At 34.5% G+C, this 11,770-nt stretch overlaps 2 protein-coding genes across 2 annotated transcripts; one reads left to right on the forward strand and one right to left on the reverse strand.

Moving 5' to 3' along the window:
• Positions 1 to 1,384: 1,384 nt before the first annotated feature.
• Positions 1,385 to 4,390, forward strand: fam177a1 (family with sequence similarity 177 member A1). Its single transcript, XM_051868094.1, has 5 exons — positions 1,385 to 1,541; positions 1,795 to 1,974; positions 2,054 to 2,120; positions 2,201 to 2,298; positions 3,500 to 4,390. Exons 1-5 carry the CDS (start codon positions 1,473 to 1,475, stop codon positions 3,698 to 3,700), a joined length of 615 nt encoding a protein of 204 aa, XP_051724054.1. The 5' UTR covers positions 1,385 to 1,472; the 3' UTR covers positions 3,701 to 4,390.
• ppp2r3c (protein phosphatase 2, regulatory subunit B'', gamma) lies at positions 4,242 to 11,763 on the reverse strand. The gene is made up of 13 exons (XM_051868090.1): positions 11,549 to 11,763; positions 9,654 to 9,781; positions 8,818 to 8,922; positions 8,577 to 8,689; positions 8,323 to 8,420; positions 8,115 to 8,185; positions 6,958 to 7,090; positions 6,754 to 6,809; positions 6,321 to 6,396; positions 6,093 to 6,229; positions 4,932 to 5,069; positions 4,796 to 4,855; positions 4,242 to 4,656 (listed from the first exon to the last, which is right to left on the reverse strand). The coding sequence occupies exons 1-13, from the start codon at positions 11,613 to 11,615 to the stop codon at positions 4,465 to 4,467; spliced, it is 1,374 nt and encodes a 457-aa protein (XP_051724050.1). The 5' UTR covers positions 11,616 to 11,763; the 3' UTR covers positions 4,242 to 4,464.
• Positions 11,764 to 11,770: the final 7 nt, after the last annotated feature.

Below are 11,770 nucleotides of genomic sequence, written 5' to 3' on the forward strand. Positions count from 1 at the left end.
ATTAGATAAGACTTGTGTCTGCTAATGTTAATTTAACAGTGTATTTATTGTTTTGCACGTTTAGTCAATTAGGTAGTTGCAGTGGTTTCTTCCGAAATTGCCTTATTTTTGCCATACAGCGAGTGGCCGAAAGAGGGCGCAAGAATTTTGCTTTTACTAATTTCTAATTTCTTTCAGACAATCAAATAGCCATGTGCACATGGTAAAATGAGAAAAGAACTTGTGGAGACCTGGAAAGGATCAAATAAACGTTTTAATAAATGGATACTTAAACAAATTACATATTGTAATAAATGGGGTTAGATATTTTAGGATTCCAAAAAATAACTTTAGATGTGAAAAACATCGTTTTTCAATCTTTTTGATGCCACGGATCCCTAAATATGACGATCCTCTGCAAGGGACCCCCTTCCTAATAATAAAAAGACATTTATTTTCATGAAGACCCATTTACACTATGTGAGAAAAATAAAAAATGTGATATTATAAAGACAAAATGTTGTTTGTGTATTTATACTGTCATTGTGTGAAACAGAAATGATAAAAATAGTCTGTTTCTAAAATAATCCAGGAAATATTTACTCTGTAAACAGCATATATTTTACAGATTCCAGCTGCAACTGGCTTAAAACTTAAATAAGTTGCAAAATAAAATAAAGGCAGAAATAAACATGAAACAAAACATGAAAAAGGCCCGAGTAAGGAGGTGCTGGCTCTTAATTATTATTACTCATTTCAAAAACACTACAGACAAGTTTTACTGGGAGTGCAGACAACAGAAAGCCATGCTTTTTCGACTGAACTTGATCCGGGCGAGGAAAGAGAAATCAATCTTGATAATTATTTTGTGTGAAATTATAATCTTAGTCAAGGATTAATCACGCTGAAAAAAATGAATCTCATATTTGCACAATTAACACAATTAAAACATTTATGTGTTATTAACACATTAAAGGATGAAAGAAGAAAAGATTAAGATTTCAATTAAAGGGTGAAAGAAGAAAAGAAGCAGTGGCGTGTGATGATGCCTAAAACTGAACATGAAATTAAAGTATAAATATAGTGTGCTTATGTAGCTGAAGTTTTGATGTAGCATAAATACTTCAGTATACATTTTTATATATATTTTTCATAATTATTATTGTACTACTAAAACTACAAAATGGCAGTATTTTAAATGCTTGAAATTACACTGAAACAAAACTGAAACCCAAACAGACCTCTGCATCAACTCACATTCAACAGACGTGAGTTGGCTGGAGTTAGGGAATAAAACATCTTTTAATAGAAAATTTGTATATATGTTAATTTTTATTTTAGAGAACGTTTGTCGTCGTGTTAACGTATTTTATTAAAAATTTATATTCTGAAAATCTAAATAAATAGAAATTGTTTACATGTGACGTCACTTCCTGGTTGAAGCTGCTAGAAGGAAGAGCTCGAAGAAAGCAACAGAAAGGGCTGAAGAAGACATGGCTGAACTGTCACTGTACCTCACAAACGTTAACGTGTCTCTGGGACAAACAATGGACACAGAGAAGGTAAAGTAATTTTTAAATATAATAGAATTACATATTTTCTTTTTATAAAGACTACAGTCGAGATATGACGTTTACTTCCTTGTTCGTTACGTCTTTGTCAAGCGAGGAAACTTGATATGTTGATAAACATAATGTTGGCTGTAAATATATAATACTAATATTTATATTATAATAATAACAATGATATATTATATAATAAAGTAAATTTGATATATGTCTAACAGTGTGTAATGTTCTTAATCTGCTGGTTCAGAGTTCAACTGTGGTGAAAGAGTTTGAAAATGTTGAACTTGGAGATCTGGGCAAAAAGAAGCCAAAGATTCCTCGCAGAACAATCTACTTTGCAAGTGGTGAAACCATGGAGGAGTACAGTACAGATGAAGAGGAGGAAGAAGAACCGGAGAAAAAGAACACTTTAAGTAATATGGATCCGGTGAGTAGCATCAAATCATTAAATATGTAGTTTCAGTTGCCATCTTAATCTTATAGTCACTTTGCATCTCTGATTATAGTCAAAGTTGACCTGGGGTCCATACGTCTGGTTCCAAATGTGGAGAGTGGCTACCTCAACCATCTCAGGTAACGAAACTCTTTCCAGTCTGTGACATTTGGTTGTACAAAAACGAATTAAATTTAACATTTTAACCCAAATATTTCAGTTTGTGACTATCTTGGAGAGAGAATGGCCTCGTTGTTGGGAATCACAACACCAAAATATCAGTATGCAATTGATGAGTACTACAGGATGAAGAAGGAGGTATGTGCACCAGTATTATTATTCTACAGCCTTCAATGGGCTATATGCACGGAGCGTTCTTTAGAACTTCCGCAATAATATAAGCCAGCTCGAAAACTTCCGGTGAGATGTCATTTGCTGGTGTGTTGAGCATCAGTAGTGTAATACTTAGTTTATAATCAGAATAGAGTCACTTAAATAGTCAGGCATAGCATTAATTTAGTTATTCAAATGTAAGACGGCATAAAAAATAAATAAATAAAGACGTACCTCATTGTTCCTCCTCGGCTAAATTTAATTCGACCATCAGTTTTCACACTTCGATGTGAAAAAAAGCTTCAAAAATTAAATATTTATTGTGCACTTTAGTTGGATTAATTGAATAAAATGTGTGTTTTTACAAGTGTGCTGAAATCATTAATCTTGCGCTGCACTGACTGACAGCTGCTGCAAAGGGAAAGCGCGGTGCTCACTTTCTGTGTAATTCATTCACAAGAAAAGTTATTGTTTTTCTTAAGATTTTTTGAGTATTTCATATTTCACATTGACAAAATGTGTTTTTAAACCTAGTTATTTTATAATGTTTAATATTTAGTCAAAAACGAAGTGAAAAACGATTAGAGGAAATGGCTGATATATGCGCAAATAAATGCTACTTTGCCACCACCTGCTGGTTAAAGTGGTAATTATTGTCTTTTTTTATTTTTAAATAAGTGTTTTCTATCAAATGTTGAATTTCCTACATTTTGAAACGTTCGGTTTTACAATAGGGACAATCTCAGAAGGATGAACAAATAATGTTTGTGGTCATCACATTAAAAATAACATTTGAAGTGCTGGGGGAAAAAATGCGTGTGTGTGTTTAATTACAGACACGGTGTTTTTAAACGGTCCCAATAGATTCGTCTTTATTGCAATCAATAAAACTGGTTTATTGGAAAATTAGGTAAATGTGATTAAGTGCATTAAAATATGAATACAACATTAAAAAGTCAACCACTGATGGTTTTGTGTCGATGTACAGCGACTACAGAATGAACAGCTAACAGTTCACCGGAAATGCCCGAGCTGGCTTAACGACAACCAGGAAGTAACTGTGCATATAGCCTATTGTTAGCTAATATTCTCAAAAGTAGAGTAGCATGTACAGTTACTGATTTACATGCTTTGAGGGATTTGAACAGCTTTCGCCTTGTGAGACCTAATAACGTGTAATCCGCAGGAGGAGGAAGAAGAGGAGGAGAACCATCTCTCTGAGGAGGCAGAACGTCGTTTTGAAGAGCAACACAACCAGGAGGGCCAGCAGCCAAAGACTGAGCAACCAGAAGCAACTGCTTCTTTTGTGAATGTGACCTTTGAACTGGAGCAGGAATCACATGCTACACCTGATGCAAATAAAGTGCCTGCACCCATTCCCTCCTAAAATATTGTTCAGTGGATTGAGAACATTAGATGGTTTTACCATATTTACCGTAGACATAAGGTGTGCTGGTTTTCTTTTATGGAGAGTTTATCATAAATAAAGGTAACATGTTGTTTATGCATAGCTGACAATAGTTCTCCTTTGAATGTAGAACTACTTTAATAATCATTTTATAAAGCCATACACGAAACCTCTTTTAGTCACTACAACAATTCATTGTACATTTTAATAATTATAAACACCTAACAAGCCTGCTAAAAACTGCATGGATTGCCAATCTCTTAAGACATTAGTTATAATATTAGACATTTCTATGTTATTGATGATGCAAAGAGTCGAAGGTAGTGTAAATGTTCAGATGGGAAGACTCCCTCTTTCATAAGTCAATGCTTTCAGGGCTGACAACATTACAAGTTATTTTTCTAACCAAATATTCTTTTTATGTGAACACATTGTTTTTGCTATGTACTGTATGTAAATGTGCGCTTTACCCCTGAGATTTGAGTTCAATTTGTCTATCCCTCTCTCACAAACACATACATTTCATTTTGAAGAGTGTATAATTTATTTGTGTACAATAATTTTGTATTGTGTAGGTGAAAATACACCTACGTTTCTATAATGTAGGTGAAAAAATACAGTTTGTTTTGTACATAATATTACTTAATAAACAATTCCATGTACAATTGAGCTATTCCTCTTGGCTGAAGGTTTTATCACAGTTGGTCCCATAGCACAACTTGACTTGGCTATACAAAGTGATGTCATGTGTCATCTAAATCAGCTGTGCTGCTGTCAGTGTCGTTAGCCACCAGCACCTCTCTGTTCTCGTAAGTCCAGAAGCCATTGAGGTCGATGAGGATACTAGAGACGGTATCACCCTGACCGCTGTTCACCAGGTCCTGTAGCGTGATCTTATATGGATCTTTGGGCTTCACCATATCAAAGATTTCATCCTGTAGACAAATAAAAAGTGAATTATAATACATTATGGTCATCATATATAGCAACCTGAAATTACTGTTTCTCTATTTGCTGAAAAATGGCAATAGACTTTAACTATTACTATATAAAGAAGAGCTAAAGTCAGTTTACCTTAACATCCTGGAAGGAAACTGGCTCCTGCCCGTGGATTTTCATTTGTTCCTGAATGGCCTGATATCACCGATGAATAGGTTAGTTTCTGCTTCTTGTAAATATGATCAAAAAAGCTAAAAATACCTCTACTTACCCTGAAGAAGTAGTTGAGGGCAAATACGTTGAGATAGCCTTTGTTTTCCATGTCTAGCAGTTTGAAAATATACTGGAGGGCTGCAGGCTCTTTCCTGTTCTCTAGAGCCAGCACAAAGTCTAGATACGTCTTATAGTCCTAAATAGGGGTGTTGACAAAAATATATTTAAAATGAAAACAACAGAAAATGCATGTTTATGTTTTTAGATACTGAAAATGTTGATGAAGAAATTACATGCATGTAAGAGTAACAGTTCAAAAGTTTGGGGTCAGTAAGATTCTTTTAAAAGAAATTCATCAGTTTCCACAACAGTGTTAAAGGGTTAGTTCACCCAAAAATGAAAAAAGTGGTTCAATATTAATATTTTAAAGCGACAAGAATATTTTTGGTGCGCCAAAAAAAAAAAAAAAAAACGCTGATTCATAAAGTTCCAAAGCTTCATGAAGCAGTGTTTTGAAATCGGCCATCACTATATAAGTCGCTATTTTGTTTTTTTGGCGCACCAAAAATATTCTTGTCGCTTTATAATATTAATATTGAACCACTGTACTCACATGAACTGATTTAAATATGTTTTTAGTACATTAATGGATCTTGAGAGAGGAAATGTCATTGCTGGCTATGCAGGCCTCACTGAGCCATCGGATTTCAACAAAAATATCTTAATTTGTGTTCCGAAGATTAACGAAGGTCTTACTGGTGTGGAACAGCATGAGGGTGAGTAATTAATGACAGAAATTTCATTTTTGGGTGAACTAACCCTTTAAGCAGCACAACATTTACAGTGTTGATAATAATAAATGTTTCTTGAGCAGCAAATCAGCATATTAGAATGATTTCTGAAGGATCATGTGACACTGAAGACTGGAGTAATGATGCTGAAAAATCACAGGAATAAATTTTAAATATTAAAATAATAAAATAAAAAAACATTATTTTTTGAAATTTTAATAATATTTCAAAATATTACTGTTTGTACTGGATTTAAATGCAGCCTTGGTGTGCATAAGAGACTTCTTTCAAAACATTAAAAAAAAAAGTATACCAGTCTCCCGAAGCGCTACTGTGCCACAAAAGTATGACTGACATCAGACATTTGTTTTAAGGGATTTTCTCTAATCTAAGTGTTATGCAAATTATTGTAAGTCAGAAGGTTATACCATTTCACCGTCGTAGGTTAAGCATTCCTGGTAGACACGGTCTAGGAAAACACTAGTTAGAGTTCCGGTGCCATAGCGAGACAGCTCTTCTTTACTGAGCATCCCATTATGGTCCTTATCCAGGTTGAGGTACTGTCCTGTAAACAGGAAATATGATGATTAACCTATGAGATTTAACTTATAACTTACATTATTATAACACTGATAAAGTGAATTTTGCAGTCATACCATAAACTCGAAGAGCAGAAGGTGCAGAGAACCAGTTGGACTCCTGACTCTCCTTTGACAGCTCCTCGTCTCGAAGCTATAAATTAAAAAAAATATCTTAATGTTGCAGGTCACCCACATGGGAGAACTTTAGAACAGCTAGCTAACTAGATGATGGACGGTTGGACGGAAGGGTGGATGGATGGATGGATGGATGGATGGATGGGTGGTAAGATAGATAGATAGATAGATAGATAGATAGATAGATAGTTGGGTGGATGGATGGATGGATGGATGGATGAGAGAATAGATAGATAGATTCTATCTATTCATCAAAGAATTCTGAAAAAAATTTATTACAGTATGTTTCACCCCAAACTTGTGAACAAGTGTATAAAATATTTTTATATTGTTATATATCATAGGTTCACTTGAGCGAGAATCTGTACACTACCTCAAGTAGGTCATCTAAGAAACTGCAAGCCAGGATGTCCTGAATTTTAATCTTCCCTGCAGAGCAAGTATAAAACATTAGAATGATTCGTTTCATCCCAGTTTTTCCACAGGATAAAATCTGAATGATGTCTGCAGGTGCTCTGACTTATATTTAAAGGCAAAGTTAGAATTTAAAAAAACAGCACAACCACAGGAGAATTACCAGTGTGTAGAGGATCAAGGAAGAAGAAGAACTTGCGAACGGCAGTGCAAACATAAAACGAGTAGAAGGATTTCTCCAGGCCATCTAGTTGAGGGAGTGTGGGAATTAACTCCAGGATGTAGTTCTCCAAATCCTGCAGAAATAAACAGTCGCACACGGAAGTCTTTCCTTTAAACAATACAGCTTTACTCCTAAGAAGATATTGTGAATACTGTGATTTTTACTGTTTCAGACAGAGTCCTGATTTTATGTAACGGATGGAATAATATTTACGTGTCGGGTGCGGTGCGGGTGCGGGTCTGACATGCGGTAGGCACAAGTAGACTGCGGGTCCAATAGCCAAGACTATTCCAACTCAATTTCTCACCAGAGTCCTGATTTGTCTGTGTTGTGTTTTTTTTACTCTCATAGATTGTGTTCCCATTGACATGCATTATATGACTGACAGACTGCAACGGTTGGAGTTAAAAATCATCATTTGTGTTCTACTGAAGAAACAAAGTCACCTACATCTTGGATGCCCTGGGGGTAAGCAGATAAACATCAAATTTTCATTTTTGGATGAACTATCCCTTTAAAGGCTTCTAATTACAGCAGGATTTGTAGCGCTGAGCATTGTAGCCAATCATACTGCATCTGATTGATTATTAAAGGGATGGCGCTTTGCTCGCTTTATGTATTTAATATAGGCGATTTACAATTTGAATAAAAGTTTTAGAGTATTTTTCGCACTGCTACAAAGAGGACCAGCGGCCAGGTAAACACTGCTTAGTTTCAGAAGAGACAACTGCGTTTAAATGCCGAGTGAATCTGATCAAATATTTCCTAGTTTTAAGCTTACAATTAAATAGCCCTACTAAAACATTCTTTGTTCTATTATTTTACTTGTGTTGTTTAATGCAATGTTTAATTAGATGCAGCGACATATAATGCCTAATGTTGGTTTTATTGCTTGTGTTAGGCTACATGAGAAAAATATTTTTGTCTACCTGATGTAGGAGATTTAATGCGGGTGCGGGTCGGGTCAGGTGCGGGCTAAAATTAGTGTTTCTGTCGTATATCGGGTCGGGTGTGCTGTTAATAACTGCAGGTGCAGGGTTTATCAAACAGGACCTGTGCAGGTCTCTAATTTCAGAGGGTAAAATGAGATTACTTACAGACTCACGGAGATAACCCTGTCCCGCTACATCATAGAGACTCAAACCAATCCTGGTTTGGTGCAGCCACACTGCCAGAGAAGAAATGCAGAAATACACATATGTATTATTGTGTTCTGAGTCAAATAAAAGATCTAAAAGACTCATAATTAACTGGCGCCATAAGATGAGAATGCAATGAGAGCATACATCACAGAATTATAGTTACCTTTCCTCATGACATAGTTGAAGAACTGCATAATTGAAATCCTCCCATATGGATCATTATGAAGCAGTTTGGCGTAGACTCTGGCAGTGAAGAAAAGCCTGATGGGGTGTAATGATTGTGAAACAAACATCTCAGTGAGTCATAAGCATTGTCCACCTACGAATTATACTGACTTAGAATACAGTTATCAGCCCATCCTACTCAAGGTTTGAGTGATGCTAATTGGTCACTACACTTGTCAACGATGCACTTACTTGCATTTGGCGCCTGCTTGTTCTCCAACCTTTAGGAAACTCTCATAACTGATCATGGCCTCATCACCGGTCGTGGGCGGCACTTGATGCTTATCGAGAAGAAACCAAAGGTTCTGTAGGAAATATGAAAAATCATACATTTAGAAGAGGAAATAAAAAACACAAACACATTTAATAACTAAACAAAAGCTGATAATGAATGCTTTGTTTGGGACACAGACCAAATACAATGCTCTCTTACTTGTAACTCTTCATTGTCCAATAGTTCCCGGCTTTTCCTTTGGAGAAACACTGCCCTCGATTCTTCTCTGAGTTTCTGCAGCAAGACTTCATCTTCTGCAGGAAGCTGAGGTGAAATATTGTGAAGTTAAGATTAAGTAGATAATACGAACACTACAGTTTGGGGTCAGATTTAAAAAAAAAAAAAAAAAAAAAAAAAACAATTTTAAAGAAATTGCTACTTATATTAAGGCAAATATGCATTAAGTTGATCAAAAGTGACAGTAAAAAATTTTAAAATGTTACAAAAGATTTCTATTTCAAATATATGATGTTCTTTTGATCCTTCTATTCATCAAAGTATCCCTTTCACAAAAATACATTAAGCTGCACAACTGTTTTCAAGACTGATGATACTAATAAATGTTTCTTGATCATCAAATCATCATATTAGAATGATTTCTGAAGGATCATGTGACACTGAAGACTGGAGTAATGATGCTGAAAATTCAGCTTTGATCACAGGAATAATTTACATTTTAAAATATATTAACATAGAAAACAGTTATTTTTGATCAAATAAATGCAGCTTTGGTGAGCATAAGAAACTTCTTTCAAAAACATTTAAAAATCTTACTAAATGGTAGTATAAGTAGATGAACAATATGAAAAAGTGGAGCAGCTTCAGTAAGTGTGATGACCTTTAAATTAATATCTTCAAGACTAGACATTTATCATTGTCATGATAGGTCAGATTATGATAAATGGATGTAACTGTAACATTTTATTATGATATAATATACCACAACCACTGTTAACACTGTATTCTCATTACTGATTAGACCCAGAACAACTCACCCTGTAGTAGAAGCGTGGGATGTGTTTAAACGAGTCATCTTCTCCTTTCTCACCTCCTTTCCAGTCAGTGTAATACTTGGTGAACAGTTCAGTTTCCTCCGCTTTCTTCTCCTCCTCTGTTTTGCCATCTGTTCAGTACAATTAACCCACACATTAAGGTTATTCACTCAGCATTTATCTGAAATAGAAAGCTTTTTGTAATATTATACACTACTGTTCAAAAGTTTGGGTTCAGTAAGATTTTTTTGGTAACACTTGACAATAAGCTTCCTGAAGCTTCGGAGCGTTATGAATCAGCATGTTGAATCATGATTCGGATCACGTGTCAAACCGCCAAACTGCTGAAATCACGTGACTTTGGCGCTCCGAACCGCTGATTCAACACGTTGATTCATAACGCTCCGAAGCTTCATGAAGCAGTGTTTTGAAATCGGCCATCAATATATAAGTCGCTATTTTGTTTTTTTTGGCGCACCAAAAATATTCTTGTCGCTTTATAATGTTAATATTGAACCACTGTAATCACATGAACTGATTTAAATATGTTTTTAGTACATTAATGGATCTTGAAAGAGGAAATGTCATTGCTGGCTATGCAGGCCTCGCTGAGCCATCGGATTTCAACAAAAATATCTCAATTTGTGTTCCGAAGATTAACGAAGGTCTTACGGGTGTAGAACGGCATGAGGGTGAGTAATAAATGACATTATTCTCATTTTTGGGTGAACTAACCCTTTAACATTAGTTAATGCACTGTGCACTGACTAACAAACAATGAACAATTGTATTTTCATGAACTAACGTTAACGAAGATTAGTAAATACAGTAACAAATGTATTGCTCATGGTTAGTTCATGTTAGTTAATACATTAACTAATGTTTAACTAATGAACCTTATTGTAAAGTACTACTCTTTTTTATTTTTGAATGAAATTAAAGAAATTAATACTTTTATACAGCAAGGATGCATTAAATTGATCAAAAGTGACAGTAAAGACATTTTAATGTTTTTCTATTTCAAATAAATGCTGTTATTTTGAAAGAATCCTGGTAAAAATGTACACAACAGTTTTCAACACTTATGATAATAATAAATGTTTCTTGAGCAGCAAATCAGCATATTAGAATGATTTCTGAAGGATCATGTGACACTGAACACTGGAGTAATGATGCTGAAAATTTAGCTTTGCACCTCAGGAATAAATTACATTTTAAAATATATTAAAATACAAAACAGTTATTTTAAAATGTAATAATAATTCACAATATTACTGTTAATCAAATAAATGCATCCTTGGTGAGAATAAGACACTTCTTTTAAAAACATTAAAAATCGTACCAAACTTTTAAACGGCAGTGTACATGTCCTGCTTTGTTTCATAGTAAAATCATGGTAACCATGAGCAAAACCATTGATGGCTCCTCATTACCAGGATGATTCCTACTTTGCAATACATTTTAATGTCCCCATCATTTATGTTTTAATATATTGGATAAAATACTACACTTTTGAGTAACACTTATACGTTTTACTACATTTTTTTACATATGGAAATCATATCAGCCAGTTTACATAAGGTAACTATTTTCTACACAACAAACCATCGTACTTGTTGTAACCAATGACCGAGTACATTAAGTCAGTCCCCTAAAATAATATTTAGTATAGTCTAAATCTACAAAAACATTTTATCAAATATAATGTTTACCACAGTTAAGTTAGTGTAGAATTAAAGTAAAACATTTTCGCAAGCGACTTTTAATCCTTGTAGATGGTTATACATATTATTTAGGAGACTTCTATACAATTTTTTTTATTATTTATATATATTTTTCTCTCTTTGAACTCACTATAAATCTCTACAGTTATTGATTAGCTAAAGTCATCATCTCACCTTGTTTCGCAGAGGCGAGTCTTTTTCGCAGTAAATCTTTCCAATGTGCGGTTTTGTCGTTTGCCATTCTTAACTTTATTCAGTCATAATATGTTTTAAACTAACAAGCTTGAAACTAATTATTAATCAAACTGTAATATGTTCGAGTAACCAAGGCGGTTGATCATCTGTTTACATCTCTGACCAAAAGGCGCACGAGTGACGTAATTGAAGTGCGACTAC

This window comes from Ctenopharyngodon idella, chromosome 17 (assembly GCF_019924925.1).
Source record: "Ctenopharyngodon idella isolate HZGC_01 chromosome 17, HZGC01, whole genome shotgun sequence".
Lineage (NCBI taxonomy): Eukaryota > Metazoa > Chordata > Actinopteri > Cypriniformes > Xenocyprididae > Ctenopharyngodon > Ctenopharyngodon idella.